At 34.7% G+C, this 18,795-nt stretch overlaps 1 protein-coding gene across 4 annotated transcripts in view; it reads left to right on the plus strand.

The window, feature by feature from the left end:
- The window catches only part of PRKCZ (protein kinase C zeta), a 71,525-nt gene that overhangs the window by 33,242 nt on the left and 19,488 nt on the right, over positions 1-18,795 (plus strand). For all 4 annotated transcript variants that reach the window (XM_076356340.1, XM_076356341.1, XM_076356338.1 and 1 more), the window contains exons 6-13: positions 2,088-2,173; positions 5,097-5,228; positions 6,444-6,525; positions 7,240-7,292; positions 9,322-9,510; positions 12,538-12,635; positions 17,044-17,130; positions 17,842-17,977. In XM_076356340.1, coding sequence (XP_076212455.1) covers positions 2,088-2,173; positions 5,097-5,228; positions 6,444-6,525; positions 7,240-7,292; positions 9,322-9,510; positions 12,538-12,635; positions 17,044-17,130; positions 17,842-17,977 — 863 coding nt within the window. The remainder of the gene's footprint in view (positions 1-2,087; positions 2,174-5,096; positions 5,229-6,443; positions 6,526-7,239; positions 7,293-9,321; positions 9,511-12,537; positions 12,636-17,043; positions 17,131-17,841; positions 17,978-18,795) is intronic.

Here is an 18,795-nt window from a genome sequence, read left to right on the forward strand (position 1 = left end):
TTCATCTTTGATAAGATGTGGATATTTAAAACTTAACTGTTTAAAACTTGAAAGGCAGAAACTTTAAAGATGAAAATTTAAGATGGTTTTGCATTAGCTTCTGAGGATTATAAATTTACAGTTTAATACCCTGTCAGAATGTAGCACTGTTTATCAGTCAAGTCTATCAAAGTTTTTATGTTGTGTTCTTTGCATTGTCTGGGGCATTTTAGTTCGCATTGCATATTTTTCTACATACAATATTGGTTGTTATAAATTGTTTCACTTGTATTACACTGATTAAAGGATAGCTTTAACAGCTAACATAATATTGGACTCTCAGTTTAAAAACAAACAAACAAAAAACCCCAACACCACCCCCCTCCCCTGTTTCCTGACTGAGATTCTTACGGAGAAGTTACAACTGTTCTAAAAGAGAAAAATAAAGCAATATGATAGACCCTGTTAAGGTGACAGGGAAGAAGCAAGGATCGCTTTATGTTGACCAAATACAACCGCTTATTATGAAACTGAGTTGTTTTGGTTGGGAGAACCAGTGTACCTAGGTACCAAATATAGCATATATGTAGCCATCCACAAGGTATCATAAAAGTGTGTATTTTACTGTTGTCTTCTCAGACAGTTATTTATACTTCCTATGCTGTTTAGTTCTCCATTCCCTGTGAAACTGCCTTACTTATATTTCATCTACTTCAAACAGAAAAATTAATATGTTGTACCAGCTGCCAACTGTGTTAAGTTGCATTATAACTAGTATAAATTTTTTTTTTTAAAAAAGGCATACAGTTAAAACTTTGTGTTGGAAAATCTTACCATGTTACTGAAGATAGCTTTAAAATAATGGTATTGAAATAAGAATTATCCTAGTCTTTCACATTTATTTTTCAAGTAAGAGGATATTATAGCACCCATAAAAACACTGTAAAATACTTTTCCTGGAAATGTTTAAGGGGATGTGTCAGACTTGTCTCACTGTCTAAAAGATGCTTGTTAACTTCAAATATTACAGTAAACTTTGAGAACTCCTAAGTTTGAATCTCTTAATTAGAACTAATTATTCAGCAATGAAAATCTTGCCAAATCTGACTTTTTTTATATCTATTTTTTAGCCTCTTGATAGTAGAGTATGTTGTCAGTTTTAACATCACTGCTGAATTTTTTGCTTAACTCACCCCCCTCTTCTTTTCCCCCTGTACTCCCCACTCCACCCAGTACCCACTGGTATTGCCTGCTGTGGAAAGCTCATGATCCTGCTTATGTGGCAGGGGTTGGCTGTGTCGCCATTACAGCTGTGTGCAGCTCTAAACAGGACTGGTGTTGCCCAACGCATTTTTCAACACTTAGTATTAAATATCAAATTCTTTAATTAGCCAGTCACACAAAAATTGCACATATGTATGTGAAAAGCGACGACAACAAAAGTAATTTGGAGTAGATGTTAGGTACTGTCATGTATGGCCTCTTGGAAAGTCTGGCTTAAACAGATTAAATGATTTCTTGTTGTTATGTTTAGACTATATTAGAAATAATTGCAGACCTACACTTGAACTGTTTTCCTAACAGAAGAAGTATTTTGGTAATGTTTAATGGCAAGATAAAAATGAGGTCCAATAATGTAACTCTCAAGACTTGTAATATCTTTAATATTGTGTATCTAAATCACTATTAGCACCAAACATCCTTTACGTGTTTACATGTGAAGGTGACACAGTGAGATCAGCATCGTAATTCTACTAGAGGAAGCTGTTTCTTTAACGGTTATCTGTCCCTCTCACCTGAGCTCAAACAGCAAGCAGCCAAGAAACTGTAACAAGATTATGATCATGTGAGGAAAAAGAGACAGGGATAGAGAAAAGGGAGAGGCAGTGGTGAAAGCACATCCTGCAGAAGCTGTCATTTACGGCTGCCTTTAAAAAAAAAAAAAAAAAAAGAAAAACAAACCAAAAAAAAACCAGCAGGGATTTTAGCTGTGCGTTGATATTTAGAAAAGCAAGATTGTTTTTAAGTCACAACTTGCTTAACATAGTGTGTCTGGTATTGCTGTGCTACCATGCTACTTCTTTACACCTTTTTAATTTCTTCCTTAGAATCAATCTACCGACGTGGAGCCAGAAGATGGAGGAAGCTGTACCGAGTGAATGGGCATTTGTTTCAAGCGAAACGTTTTAACAGAGTGAGTACTGTTGCATAAAATGTTGGGTTTTGGTAACGTTCTGTGGTAATTGTTTTCTCAGTCTGTGCTTTTTCTGTATTTGAGTGTTGAAAAGAAAGGAAGATGCTTATTCATGTGACTTCTCAGTCTATGCAGTGTTATTCAGGTCATTACAATCAGAAGAACTTGAAAGTCTTTGAATCTGGGATGGAGTTAATAATATATGATTGGTGGAAATTATTTATTTTTAAAGCCTCTAAAAAACTGGTTTTGTGACTATTTAAACTGATGCATACTTGGAGCAGTTTTTCCCCTCTCCACTCTTTATGTGGTTTTGATTGCTTGTTAGCATAATCTTTTACGTTCAGTACTTTTTGTCATTCTTAAAGATTAGAGCTCTTGACGTTAGCTTTAACTGTTCTGAATCTGAGATACTACATAATCTAATTAAGAAAAAAGAATCTGGTTTATTGAGCTAAAATACCACTGCGTTAAGAGTCTGACTTAATCCACATAAGCAAGTGAATGTAGCTTTAAGGCTGAGACACCTCCTTCACTTATCCCATTACGCCTAAGTACTGCAGCATATATACAAATGTAGTATACGCTTTTGGGAATTCCATACAAAAACTGAGTACAGTGAGGTGAGTTAACTTTTTGATTGAGCAGTAACACATCTTTTTTTTTTTTTTTAAATTAAATTAGCATTTTTTTCCTAATGCTCCCCACCCCAAAACTGCATTGAAAGAAGGAAGAGGCCCCTAAAACTCAGTATCTTATCACTAGATATGTGAAAAATGTCATATATCTGAATTATAGCATGCATTTGTAGAATGTGGTGTACCAAATAAATTTTTTTAATTTATAGTATGAAATGTATACTTTTTTGTGCTTATTTGCTATGTAGTTAAAACATATTCCTTTGAAACATTGTGAATGCATACCTGCCACATTAATAATCCATAAAGTTATAGATAATGATGTTTTAATTGAAATTAGGCAAATAGTGAATTTGTCAACATTTGTCAACAATCCTAAACAAAACTACTTTGTTATAACTGTCTGTATAGAAATGAAATCATATAAAGCCAGAACACAAACCATATTCCGACTGCAGTTAGTAATAAAGTTGACATGAACTGTAAAGTGTGACATTAAAATGTATAAATTAATAATAAATTTTGGTCAGATATGTATATGTATTACTGAATTAGATACCAAATTTTAATGTTGATTGAATTTTTAAGACTGGACTATTACCTTATGAATTTATTCCTTTTTCAAAATAACCTTTTAAAACTTTTTCAGATAATTCAGGTAAATGAACACATGCAAGAATCTAAACTTTAATCTTGTTGAACATAATGTAAAGGTTAACTCATTGTTATTGCTGTGTTTGTATGTGTTTTGGAGAGGTTATATGAGAGGGATACCTGTGTTACTGAAGGAATTTGGGAGCTGCCCCTACATCCTTCCCCCCCGCCCTCTCGCTTCCCTGCATCTGACTGAAGTAAACGAGATTATTTTCTTGTATGTCATTTCCAGGGCCTAAGACATTTTATTTAGTCTTAATATTACTGCTGCCAAACCTATACAAGAATACTGAAGGAAGTCTGATGGACCAGGAATTTTGAAAGAAGTGGCTATAGATGTCCAAGGCTTCCTCTTTTATTAGGCAGTATGTTTTTTGTTTTTTTTTCCTGGGCAATGCAGTTTGGGTTTCTCCTGATCAAGGAGGACTGGCTGTGCAGATGAATGGGATGTAGTTAAGCTTTGTTTTCTACAACTATCAAAATACAAGAAGGGCAATACAGAAAATATTTTTTAAAAATGATCCATTCTTTGATCATTATTTCTTCCCCCCCATACTACTAGTAAGGATTTATAGTAGTTTAACGCTTTTGGGCAGGACACTGCGTGTGATTCATTAGTCTGAGGATCTGAATAACCACACTCTAACTTGCAGTTTGCTGGGAGGAACAGACTTTCACTGTTTTGTGGCTTTGGGACAGTTGCAGAGTTCTGTCTAAGCCTGAAATGGGGGATGAGTGCAGGACTTCATGTGCAGCTTGCAGAATGATAGGCAATGTCTTAGCCTGTTACAGTAATTACTGGAGAAAATTTGCAGATAGGGAATAATGGGTAAGTCTTCTGTTGGCAACCTGTGCACTGTGTAGAGGGATAACTGAGACTAGGTGACTTCTTGGCATGCAAGAATCTCAGATTGCTATTTGGCATTTTGGGTAAAGTGGATAAAATGACCACAGCACACAAACACTGGAAAAATTATTTTAAGACCTGCCCTGTTATAGTCAGCAGTAGAATGTCTGGCTTCTTAATTTGTCCTCATTTTGATTTAATTTATTGAGATGCCATTTTGTTGCATGTATGAAAAAGGCCATATATTTTTTGATATTAAATAGTGCAACATACAGAGGTTTTACATCAGACTTGATAGATGAGTTTTAATACCACTGTTAAAGTATATAGGTGCAGATATAGAACATTCTTCATACTTGTCTTTTGTAACGTTTTATGCCAGTGTTCTCCAAAGCAGTGAGTTTGGGTGCTTTTTATGCATAATTGTGTAGTACAAATTCCTGTCAGTTTTGTTTGGGTAACCTCTGTCAGAACCTGAAATTCAAAATATACTTATTCTCTAAGAATGATTTGCTAATGTTAGGCTGTAATGTGTTCCATATGTTTGAAATATTTGTTTTCTTAACATTCATTAAAAAAGGACTGCATTTAGCTGAATTCTAAGTATGAAGTGTAACCTTCAGTTATTAGGGAAACCCTGGATATTCTAAAAGATTTATTATTGAACATCTATTAGGAGGTGACTAGGATGGGTTCTTGTAGGGTGGATTCTTGCTGCTAGATAACTACTCACCTACAGAAAGGAATTGAGAATTGAATTGATAATATGTATTCTGGCTTTTAGAGAGCGTATTGTGGCCAGTGCAGTGAAAGGATATGGGGTCTCGGAAGGCAAGGCTACAAGTGTATCAACTGCAAATTGTTGGTCCATAAACGTTGTCATATACTTGTTCCACTGACCTGCAAAAGGCATATGGTAAGTTTGCATTCTGTATAAAGCTAAGATGTTTCATTGTATCCTGAGTTGCTGTTTCTAGATGTGCATCTGAAGTAATTAAATGCTGTGCATGGTTTTGTAATACGTGGTGGTATTTGGTTTTCAGTTTCTGAAATATCTATGGAGGACAAGCCTTTGGATTGTGAGCAGTAGAGACAAAGTGAGAAAAGAAAACTTGTGATATGACTTAAGTGTGAGCAAGCTTGAGTTTGACTTCTCCAGTAGACCTATTGTATTTTACAGATAGATAAAGAGTTGTCATTGATAATCTTAGCGTTTGTTCTTTTTAGCCTATGGGAATGTTTTAAGAACTAAGGCACTAGTGTGCTTTTGCACTACCGCTTGCAAAAAGGCTTGTTGCTTTCATGTTCTTGCCATCTCAGTTTCTCCAGTACTATTCTCATCCTCTCCATTCCCCTCATATATTCTGGTGGCAATGCTAGTGTCTTTCCTAGGCTTTAAACATTAATCTGTATCCCTGAATTTTAGCCCTTCCCCATACTCATCACAGAATATAACCAGTATCTCACTGGTTGTTGCATCATGTTGTCTCTAACTCAAAACTTAAACCAGTATTTTTCTTTATTGGTATTGCGTATCATGTGTGTTGACATGACTAGATTCTTTGCCAATTTATTTCTGCATGTTGCTATACCTACTAGAATAGTCCTACACGTCTCATAATGAGTTGTGAATGAGACCAGGGGCCAAATGTACTGTAAAACTATTTGGTATTGTGATCTTTACCAATTTATGCAATACCCTTGCATGATGAGTAACAATTAATGTTTTTTAAACAGGAAAGGAATATGCCAGTGCTCTAAACTGAGTGTGTAACAGCATGCTGAAGTGTTTACTTTGTTACAGTTCCATGTGAAACAGACTCAGAAGTCTTAAATAGAACTAAAGTTTGAACTTTGCAATAAAATATACTAATCTTTCAGAAGACAGCTAAACATCTGTTGTAGTTGCAGAGAACGGTTGACATAGTATTTAGGCTTTTGGTAGGCTGGTTTTATAATGCATTACAAAATGTTAATATTCGGAAATACTTTCTACAAAATCCAGTTTTCATTCTGGAAGATACAAACGTAAGGTTCTCATTGTATTGTAGTTGTATGGCAAGACATGCTCACTTAAAAGGAATTGCATAAACCGACGTTTTTTTCCTATATAACTTATGTATTTTGCAAGGATTCGGTCATGCCTTCCCAGGAACCTCAGTTAGATGATAAAAATGATGAAGTTGACCTACCTTCAGAAGAAACTGATGGAAGTGAGTACTTTCTTGTTAAGTTGGAATTCATGTGTTTCCCCATTTGGAGGCCCAGTTTCCACTCTACCTGTTTGGGTTTTTTTTAAAGTTTACTTTGGATTAGCTCTAGTTTAGTCCCATGGACTAAATGCTTATTAGGGACTCAATTACAGTAAATGTATCTCTGGAGCATATCATCTGGTTCGGTTTCATCCTAAATTCATATGCTCTGAAACCATTCCAGAATGTGAAGTTAAGCACGGAGCAATTGGCGACAATCGATTTACTTTTTAAAACAAACAAAACCCCTGCACTTCAGATCGAAACTATGATGCTAATATAAGTGCACCCTCAGACTTTAAGTATTTCTTAATTTTGTGCGATTTGGAGTACTCTTTCTAGGTTAATATTTTTGATGGTTTAACCTGTCTTGTTTTAAGGGCCCATTTATCGTACCCATTCTCCAAAATGACTGGCTTTGTCAGATACTATTATGAGCTCAAAGGTTCATTGATGAATTTCCTACTGTCTCAGAGTTGGTTGTTTCTGCAGTGCCCGTAGGACCTGCTGTCAGGATTACAAGAATAAAGTAGAAAAATTTGATCAACTGTCCCGTAGTATTTAAAGCAAACTGCTGACCCTAAGCTACTAAATAATCTTTCCATTTATCAATTTTTAAAATTGTTTCTAATGAAGGCCTTAATAACCATAGTACTTGTTTGATTTCTTTTCCAGTTCCCTACATTCCTTCAAACCGGAAACATGACAACATTAAAGATGACTCTGAGGTATTTTTTAAAAATACTGTTTTAATTCACATTTATACACTCTTAATCATACAACTTTTTATAAAATAGCTAATTATTTGTCCTTTTTTTTTCTGCTACCTTTTAAAAAAAGAAGTCTGGGTTTTCTTTCTGAAAATTGTTTGGGTTTTTTTTAAGCATTTTTGTTGGATTTTTCAGATTTCTTCTGTATACAGCTCTTGTTATCCCAATCATGATGTGAGAAAGACTTTTTTGGTTTTTTTTTTTTTTCTCCCCTCCATTCATGTTGGAACAACAGTGATTTAGCAGAGGGTTTGACTTTATTGGTCCTTGCAGCAAATGGTGGCTTTGACATTGTCTTGGCTGCTCTCTCTAATGGTTGTACACTCTTTATCACCCTCAGGCTACCTCTGCAGGCTATCATTATGAAAGTTGGTTCAGTCTGATAATACATTAACTATCCATCTCTCTGACATGTTTCATATAAATAATACCTAATAATTTATAGACAGCTCCTGTGGGTATACAAGTAGAATAACATACACTTAAACTCTGTTTTTCAGCTCTTTTGTAGATGGCCTGACACAGTCTCTGCATACCACGAATGTTATTCCCTTAAAGCAGTTTGAAAAATCCCAATACACTTTAATTCTGAAGGGCTTCAAGACATTTCTTTTAAAAATGCTTCTGGCGTATTTGATAAATAGGATGCATTCTGCAGAACACTAACAGTTAGTTTGATATCCCACTTTTAACAAGCCTGCACCTTTTTTTCCTCTACCTCCACTACAATACTTGTCACTACCATTATTTCATGCTTAAATAGTTCCTGCTCTTGGATAAGTGACTGCCTTATTTTCGGTCACGTGTCTTTAGATTTTATCTCAAATTCAGAGATGGAAGGGTATAGATTTAAAACATGTCAGAGAATTTTAATTGCTGTCTAGAATTGCTGACTTCTGCTATGGTTAGTGCTCAGGTAGATACTGTTTGTGTTTAAATTTTGATAGGTGCTGTTTGCTCAACTGTCCTGAATTATGCTGTTCTAATTTTCCCACCTTACTTTTGAGCTTTACTAAAATAATTTAAGGTATCCTACAGAGAGGAAGTGGCATTCTGGGAGCTTTGTTGACTAGAATCTTTAAGCTCAGAGCAATCTCTTCTAATAGCAGTCAATCCTAGGTCAAGATTCTTTATATAAATACTTTCCATAGTTCAGCAGAATGCTGATCTGTCTACAAGTACAGTAGTATGAGGTCAGATAAAAATAGGCCACGGAAGTATGTCAAAGCATTGTATATATTGGTAAAACATGAAACGTCAAAGTACATGTTGCATTTGTCTAGTTCAACTGCTTGATCTTCAGTCTCACGTATTCACATCTAATTCCAGCAAACAGTCAAGATAAAATTTATCTTTTTAAATAATGAATTTTAAAATAACATTCTTCATAGTGGAATATTTCCTGCAAATTCTCACATTTGAGAAACTGGCATCTGCTTCTGTATATTCCCCAGCACCTATTAGAAATCTTCATTAAAACTGTAGTGAACTTGATACAGACAGCTGTTGCCTAAACTGAAGCCAAGACGGGTATATTCATTATATAATATTCATTAGCAAATCATTGTTTCCTTATCCATCCTCTTTTTAGATAGCCTGTATTAATTTGTACCACAATATCTGTCAGAATATGAAAGATGGTCTTCACTTTGTGCAAAGGATAATTCTACATGGCCTGCGGTTCAAGAATTTGAATAAAACCTCATTTCTCAAGGCATCACCTTCTGTTTTCCAGTAGGGAATATTTAAATGATTCATTGAACAAACTACTGCTTTGAAAAACGCAGTAACTTTTAGTAAGAGCAAAACCAATACCAACCAAACGTTTCTAAACAAATGTGTTATAATCAGCCATTCATTGTGTGTGCCAATGACAATGACAAGCAAACTCAGCAAATTCTGTCCAGTGGTTAAAGACCTCTTTGCTTTAATAGTTACTTGTTATGAAAATGTCTTCTGTTTCTAGCATCTGTTTCTTTTTATACAGGATATCAAACCAGTCATTGATGGAATGGATGGAATTAAGATTTCTCAGGGGCTTGGACTACAGGACTTTGATTTAATCAGAGTTATCGGACGTGGAAGTTATGCCAAAGTTCTTTTAGTTCGGTTAAAAAAGAATGATCAAATTTATGCTATGAAAGTAGTGAAAAAAGAATTGGTCCATGATGATGAGGTAAAAGGCTGTGTTAATTGCATTCTGTTACATATTGTAAAAACTTAGTATGCTTTCACAAAAAAACATTCAACTAAGAAAGCAGCTAAGGTTTTAGACAACATTTCTGTAATAGAAGTTTTACTGACTTTTGAACTCATTTGTCATCAACTGTCTGCATGAAGCTCCAAGATTAAATCTGAGAAATGTCCCTTATTTTAATAACAATTAACACTTATTAATAGTCTTAGAATGCACATGAAAAATATTCCAACCTGGATGTGCTAATCTGTAGGTGATGAGATAAATAGGGTGGAATTTGGGCAGTTAATTTTGAAAGAAAACAAAGATGTTTTCCAAGGCAAATGAATGTAGCTGCAAAGTATTGTCTGTATTTCAGAATAGGAGCTGAAACTGTGTTCTTACAGTCACGATTATAGAGCTTATGTGCAAGTGACACAGTACTCTGGAATATTTTTTTCCATGGGTTTAAAAAAGTCATGCTGCTACCATTTGAGGTCACTATGGTTTAACTGGCCTGTGAAAAAAATCCTGTCTGCCACAGAATTCAGTGCTGCATTTCTCGGTTATTTTCAAAATCCTGTTGAAATTTTTTTAATACAGGATCTCAAATGCACGGGGGGGGGGGGGGGAGAAAAAGAAAAAAACTCCAACCCTTCATCTTTTTCCTTTAATATTCACACTTCTTGAAAGGTATAGATTTTATATCCATTCTATTTTTTTTGTAAATGTGATGAACCAATCACAGCAAGCAAGGCAGGCAGATTTGAACCACCTACAATGCCATTAGACTGGAACCTGCCGTGTTAAGTATTGGAACAGGGTAATGGGGTAACTGGAATCCACGTGGTCAGACCACAGCCCTGATAAAACAGCTGAGAGACCTGACAGAATGATAACAAGTGTTGTTGGGCTACCAGCTTTATTGGAATGCTGCAGTATGACATGCTCACGCAGGAGTGGCAGTATGTATGATGGGGTACATAAAGTATGACACAAATATTTGAAGAGTAAAGAAGTACTGTGTCATCCTTATGGGTGGAATCCCAAACTCTAATAAAACAAAATTTTTTAAAAAATGGACAGTCTCATCTCATAGGGAATTTCTTATATAGCTGTTCTTACAATAGAAAGTGAATTTGTCAAATGGAATACAATTTTTAAGCTGATGACGTTATATTAATTTTATGCTGTTAGGAAGACTGGATTTCTTGAAAGTAGGATGTTGGGCAAAAAAACAAAACACATAGTTTTAAGTACTGTTTGTGTTGGTAGTTTCAATCAGTTTCTCTGGCTGCCATTTTTGTCATTATTCCAGAGGCTAGGGTTAGAAGAGTAAAGTTGTAACGTTCTTCTAAAATACTTTGGCTTGCTCATTTATTTGATGTTTGTTTTTATGACCGAAGATGAGACTGTTGTGTGGTTTATTTGCTCTTTCCTTTTTAACGTGTTTTTCCAAGAAGGTAGAAGCTAAAGAAAAGTATTATTTAATGAGTTATGCAGTTGCTCCTGAGAATCAGAGGTAGATGAGAAAAGTCTTTCTTGAATAGTGGCTCTCATAGATAATTACATAGAAGATTGAGCTAATTGGTTTTTATTTTCTATAAGATAGGCTGTATAATGAAATTCTGGGAATTGATAGGAAATTCACTGAATTCTGTGAATGTGTGAGATATTGCAAGTAATGGAAATTTCACCTAGGAAGTGTTTCATGGAGAAACAAAATTAATTACATAGCAAGTGTCAGTATGTTTAAATCAGCTAGTGCTTTCCAGGTAATGGTTGATATTGGAGAGAAGTAAAGATTCTTTTCTAAATGAGATTGAAGCAAATCAAATATCTGGGCTTTTGCTATTAAATTTTTCTAAGCTTAATCTTCTTAACAGTAGTGCACTAGTATAATACTAATGTACTAGTACACAAGTACAATAATGAAGGGGTTACTTTAAAGAATCTTTAAGAGAAGCTCATTCAGTAAAAACAAAAAGAAGTGGACGTGTTTGTTGTTTATTCAAAATTGGATTCTTGGCTCATGTTTGGATCCAGGTTTACCCTTCCAAGGTGTTACATCTTCAGGAGTGTCTGAACACAAAACATAACAGATTTATTTAATTTGATGGTGACACTTCTTGATTTCCTTTGAGACTTCAGTTTCACTAACTGTTCTTGACAGGAAGGCCTGGTTTCTCAGTATGTGTCTTTGTTGTCTCCAGATTGGTTGGAAAGCTGGAAGTATCGGTTGGAAATGGAGAATTTTTAGAACAATTATATTTCTAGTTTGTTGGCAGGGTACTGAGTGTTTGCAGGATGGAACATGATTGGTGTATTGCATAAAGAGTGAATATCTACTGCTAAAATCAGTTGTCCGTAAGGTTTAAATTTTGTCTGGTTATTTGAAAAATGATTAAATGTTTTGTTATTACAGATCTGAATTTTGCAGTACTATGCTAGTAGCATTCAAATTTTGATAGGTTTTTATTATATGGCATTGCACTGGGTATTCAGGACTTCTCCCTGTTGAAGTATTAAAGGTAGTATGTGATACTTTTAAGAATGATTTTGGTTGGACAAACTAATCAGGTTTTGGTAGTTTCATTGAATTCATTTTGAGTTTCAGATGAGAAAATGAAGTTCAGTTTATTTGAACCTTATAAAACTGGAGATTCACATTGCTTCTGTTACTGGCATGAGTTGCTTCAGCAGCCTTAGGATCATTTATCTAAGATAATTGAATTTATTTCTATGAAGTGGTATGAGCAGTGTATCAAATATTGCAGATATATGATATTTTTTAATGGCTTAAATTTTGTGCAGACCTTTCTAAATGGTTAAGAAACTTCTGAATATATAATTGAATTAAAATGTTTTATAACTTTCTCCAGATTGTAGGGGGTTTTGTCTTTCTGAAGAACATATGTAACAATGACGGTATATGTAAGGGAGCATAGATGTTCATAATTTCTTTTCTGGGAATACCCACAGTGGTTATCCAGCAGGAGTTCTGATTGTTCAATTACTCTATTTCAGGATATTGATTGGGTACAGACAGAGAAACATGTGTTTGAACAGGCATCCAGTAACCCATTCCTAGTTGGTTTACATTCATGCTTTCAAACAACAAGTCGGTAAGAAAGATCTGAAATTATTTTGTTTTGAAAATCTTGATCATTGTACTAACTGCTTCTCATAAAGCAACCATAACCACTGCCATCACACAGTCAGTAATTTTTGGAAGGAAGCGTTAGTATTGTCAGGGATTCACTACTACAACAAAGCCAGTTCTAGTGGGGTAGCTTAGCCAGCGTGGCGTGGAGAAAAAGGCAGGGTCTTCCAGGTCCAGATCTGAAGGGAGAAGATGAATGAGAATGAGGAGGAACTGTGAGCTGTCTTCCTGAGCACAGGCTGTGTGGCTTCAGGAATAGGAGGATAGTAGCAGGGTAAAACAGAGCTTTGTAAGAGATTAGTTTATAATACCTGATCCTACTGAGGAAGGCCGAATCAGTTCTCAGAGGGCCACTGTAGTTCTCTGTTCTTCAAAATAGCCTAAGAGTTGGGCTGCTCAGTAATAATAGTTTTTAATAACAACTTAAAAACCTACATGTGTATGAAGTATTTTTTACCTATATGAGGCTTATGAGCCCTTAGCACATATTGATGAAGTATGTGATTTCATTTGAAAAAGTACTTAATAAACTCTTAGCTACTTTGAAATACTAGTTTTTTGTCCTTGTGTGCAGAATCTGAAGTGGATTAGTTGCTTCTTATTTTGTAATTGGAATATGAAGAAAATCAAGGACAACTTTTATGCCCATGCTTATGTATGTCACTGGGGAATTTGGATGTGTGGGGGTTTTGTGGTTTATTGGGATTTTATTGTTTTCACAGGCACCTGTTTACCGTTACAGTTTTATAATGCCTAGTGCCATATGTATCATAATCAGAAGATAAAAGTCATTCTATCTGGCTTACTTGAATGGCATGCAGTGTAGAGTGCAAAGAGTTTTAAGAAGTTTTCATGGATTATCTAGTCATTTATCCTTAAGAATAATCGCTTGTTCATTACAATGTGTATTATCAATTTTTAAAATACGAAGACATGCACTGTACCATTTCTTCAGCCCCCAAACTTTCAACCCCTTAATGGTTATAGTCAGAGGAAGTAGCATTTTCCTAGCAGGGAAAACATAGGTAAGATAAAGGAAGTAAAGAAGCTGTATGAAGAGCGTTTTGAAGGTACATGGACTAGGGAGATTTTTGGAGCAGGGAGGAAGAATGATCTCCAAAGGTGACTGACTAAGGATTTGACCAAAAGAAATTTGTCTTGCAGACGAGGGGGGGGGAATCTTTAGACAGCTGACAAACTGTTGTGAAACAGTTAAACCAACATTCACAAACACCTTCTCACCAAATACTAGGTAGTATCGACCATCTTATATAAAAATTCAGGTGGTCAGGCAGGGCGAAGTATTGAGAATGAGGTTTCTTATAAATATTGGAAAGAAGAAAAAGGCTGAAGTCAGCAATAGAAAGATCCTTTGCATGCCACTTTGGTAGTTACGCTGACATAGTTGAGAAGCAGAAATAGAAAAAAAATATGCTGAATGTTGTCAAAGCTTTCTGTATTCCTGTTGCATCTTTAGGAGTCCTGTTTTTCCAGCCTAGCTTCTCCTTGCAGTGAAACTATAGTTTTTTGTTTATAACTTTAGCCATTTGCCATGGATATAGCCATAATGTCATGAATTCACAATTGGTTGTAGCTGTAATGTTATAAAATCACAATTACGACCTCATTACAGGAACAGAGAAGCACGAAACTGATTTCAAGTGAATAAATTTATCAATGTCAGATTGTGTTAACTGGCCCAAAGAAAACAAGTTGTAATATGAGAACAGTTTGTGTATAAGTGTACTAGTGGGGGGGGGGAAGTTCCAAAGGAACATGTTCTTTCTCTTAAATAGAATTTTAAATGAGTTTTTAAGATAAAAGAAATGTGTACTCGAAAAAGATGCTAACTGATGCTAAATGTAGCTGTTTACATTGTTTCAGATACTAGTGATGCTTGTTTTATTATCCTAATAAAATACGTGCCTTGGGCTTGCCCAGAATTGCCAGATAAGTGTCTTCCGAGGATGGCAACAATCTGAAACTTCCATCCTGCAAAACCGTTGGTGTTTGAGTAAATCCTTCTAAAACCAGCGAGGACTACCAGTATTCACACACTTCCGTGCTTGAACATGACTTGACACAAGCAACTTTACATCACAGGTTCTGAATGGTGATAAAGCATTGGAAGCTTCTAAATAGGAAAGGAAAGTTGGAAGCAAAAAATACCAGAAATGCTGTAATAAAAAACTCACGGCATTGTTACCTATTTTATTTATTGTTTATTTAATTTCAGTTTAGTGTTTATATTCTTGTGGGGAGGCCACTGAAAGACTTGCAAGCTGGGTTGTGTCCAGTAATTTTTCCTGGTTTACCTTTTAAGTCTTTCAACACTTCAGGTGTTTCAAATGAAGAATCCTTTTCAAAGGAAAAAAAATCTTCTTTAATTGTTACCAGTTAGAATGGTCTGAGAGACTGGAGCATGTGTTTTCCAAATGGAATGTTTTCCAGTGTGTGAATATATGGAAAGGAGTTTTCAACTCATGGAAAATTAGGTGTATAAAGAAATACTGCCTCCTGGGACAGCCGCAACCTTCATAAGAAACTCTCACTCAGCATGTTTCTATCCTGTAGGTCTCTCTGACCTTGGCAGCATTGCCTGGATCATATTTTCCCAAGGATGAAACCTTTCCTGCAAACTGTAATAGAAGTCTTTTTATATGGCTGATTCCACCTATATTTCTTTCCCCTAATGACTTTTCTCTTGTTTGTTTTGAGAAGACTGTTTCAAAAACTTGTTCTACAGAGGAACTAATAAGCCTTGACGCTGCAGCCTTTCTGTGCCCAGAGCTTGCATTTAGTGAATACGCCATGTAGAGAGTAACAGAAGTGGGTCCATTACACTTTCTTTTAATTCACGTTTTTCTACAGATAAAGGTCTTGGCAAAGTCAAGGAGGGTGGGATTTCATTATCTGTCCTGCTAACTCACCAAATTTAGTTTTCATCTCTGATAAATAATGGACATATGTGAATTGAGTCTTTCAGTCCTCAAATTGTTTAGTCTCAGTCTATCTATACAAATAAAACAACATTTTTTTTTCTTCTAGCAATGACAGTATATTTCTTAACAGTGTATCAGGAAGAGTCAGTGATGATCATAGGGTTTAATGGAAATAATTTTGTATGTGTATATTAATAATACGCTAGAACATGTAACTTTAATTGGAAGAAAGATTATTGTGTCATATGCTATTCAGATAAAACTTACTTTTTTAGAAAGTAAATTTGGGTTACATTCCTCTAAGTGAGTCTTATGTCATCTTGCTTTCAATAGATCTGTTTGAGCTTTTCAGGAACTGAACCAGCACAAACAGCAAGCTTCATAGTTCTATTTAATTAATATCACAAATCCTACAAAACATATTGATCTCTGTAATATTGTCAGATACTCATTAATTATTGTTAATGATGTAATTTTTAAAAGATGGTGACCTTTTAGTGGCAAAACTATATCAAAAATACAAATGAGAATTTTCAGATTTTGCCTTGTTGACTTAGGTATACATAAACTACATTTCATCTACAAAGCTCAGATTTGATGCTACAGCTTGGCTATTAAAAAGGAACAATATTTAGTAAAGCAGAGTAACAGTTTAATAATTATTACATCAGGGTAAATCTGTGTCAGATTTTATAAGAAAGGTTTGAATTTAAATTGATGCATCTTTTGAAGTATTTTTTAATCTTAAAACCTTTATTTTAAATAATCAGCATTGTTTCAGGCAGGCTTTTTTTTTTCAGTCAATCAGACGTTGTTATTCAAAGTAGTGCACTCACTGAGCGAATTTTATACTGTGGAATTTTGTTCCATAAAAGTCAAAAGAATCAACATCTTTGAATAAGAGATAGTTATGTAACTATGTTGTTATTATTATGTCTTTTTCAAATGAATGACGATTTTACCTTTTTCGGATAAACTTTCATTTTTGCCATGTGTCATCTTCTAGCATACTTTCATGATTTTGCTATTATTTCTAAGTAATTTTTAAAGTCGTCTATATATCATTATATGCTTAGGTTTTTTTTTTTTTACATCTATCACTGAGTTGAGTACCTCATTATATGAGGCAAATGCTGTTGTCTTCTGTACTGTTTAAATAGTTCTGCAGGTTTCACACCAAATAGTAGCCTGTTGTATGCAGCTGCCTCTCCGTTACATTTAGTCTGGCATTTAAATAAAGGATGTGATCCTACATAATATGGATCAAATAAGTACTCTCTTTTTTTCTCTTAAATAGTTTCTGTAACTATAAGAAATCTACAAGTCTAATTCAAGAGTGGAAGTGAAAATGGCTCAAATTGGAAGGATAAGAATAGTTTTTCTTCTCGAGTTTCCTTGGAATCCATTAATTGTATTATATACTTTCAGATTGTTTCTTGTCATAGAGTATGTAAATGGGGGAGATCTTATGTTTCATATGCAACGGCAAAGAAAACTTCCTGAAGAACATGCAAGGTATTTTACTAACACAATTATAGTGGGGTTTTTTGTGTTGTAGTTGTTTAATGTTGTATGAAATGCTTTCCAAACTTTAGTCCATAAAAGAATATGCATAGTAAAGAAAAAAAAAAGGTTGATTCTTATATTTAGAATGTACGGCCCTGGGAAAAAATTTAATTTTATTTTTTTAAAGGGTATGTATTTTTTTAAAGAAAGCAAGCATTTGATAAGTAGTAACAGTTATTCCTATTTACTTTTGTTTATCGCTTCATATTTAGGTAACGCTTCTTTGATGTGTTGATAGAAGATGTAACTATTCTACTTATTTTGGTCTTATGTTGAATTAATACAGCGTTGGTAGGAGAGACGAAAAATCTATTTTGCATGGCTTTGCACTACATAAAGCCTCATCATAACTCTTAATAAGCTGAAAATACAGATTTTCTATGTCACACTTGGAACTTTCGGGAAAAAATCTGTAGGATAAAGAATAAGTATTTTCTTAATTAGTAGAATGAAAAAAATAATTTCCCATATTAATTTAAGGAATGGTTTTACAATATGAGATCGGTGTCCTTATGAATTAAGTGTAGCTTCTTTTTGGTATACTGTTGATAGAGAAGCTGACTGTAAATTGATGTTTTAAGAAGAGATTTTTTTTTCTAATTGCACTAGCTTTTGTACAATCTTAATGCTAATATGAATTTTTTTCCTTTTTAATTTCAGGTTTTATGCTGCTGAAATTTGTATTGCTCTGAATTTCCTACATGAAAGAGGCATAATCTACAGAGATTTAAAACTAGACAATGTTCTTTTAGATGCAGAGGGTCATATCAAATTAACAGATTATGGCATGTGCAAGGTAGGATTTTTTCTTACCTTTCTTTTGTCACTTTGTCATTCAGTAGTATATCTCTCTGATTATGCTTTGAAGTCAAATACTGCATCCAGTAACATTAAGAGAAAACTGAGAAAAGTTACCCTTATCTTAATGCTAGTGTTACTGAGCCCAGAATTTGGTTGTGGAATGGGAACTTTATTCTGAAAAATGACTACCAAAGAATAGAACCACATTTGTGATTTTTTTCTTTGTGTATTTCACAAAGTTTGGCCTGTTGACCAAGTTCATTTCTTCTACCTCTTTAAGTTTCCTATGTGACCCAAGTTAGAAAATTTATCTTTAAGACAAGTATGTTTTTAAAAGGGTCTTTTCCACCTCTTAGTAACTGTGCTCCTGTGAATATGAATTGCATTCATCATTCTCTGTGGCTGGACTGTACGGATTATTAACCAACAGGGGCTCTCTAATATCTCCGTTCTTAGGCTGCAATCTTTGGCACTGAGAGGCAATTTAGAGAGCATTGCTTTCAAAGCACCTGGTAAAGTGTAGCATGTACTTAACGTGATGCAGAGGAAAGCAAGAAAAGGTCAATGGAAAATACGAGTATAAAAAATACTAAATTTAAAACTTGTGTGTGTGAAGTTGGAATGCCAGACATGACTGAAGTGGTTGTAATCTGACAAGAATTCTGCTGTCCCCTTAGAGCTGTTGATTTGACCTCAAGTCTCCTTGTTATTGCCACACTGTTTCTGGCTAGTATGTGAAATGAGATTAGCATCCAGTCTATTTCTTGGTGAGAATAAGTTTCTGAAGCCAAAATTGCAGCTGGCATTGTGTTG

Source organism: Aptenodytes patagonicus, chromosome 19, assembly GCF_965638725.1.
Source record: "Aptenodytes patagonicus chromosome 19, bAptPat1.pri.cur, whole genome shotgun sequence".
In the NCBI taxonomy this organism is placed as follows: Eukaryota; Metazoa; Chordata; class Aves; order Sphenisciformes; family Spheniscidae; genus Aptenodytes; species Aptenodytes patagonicus.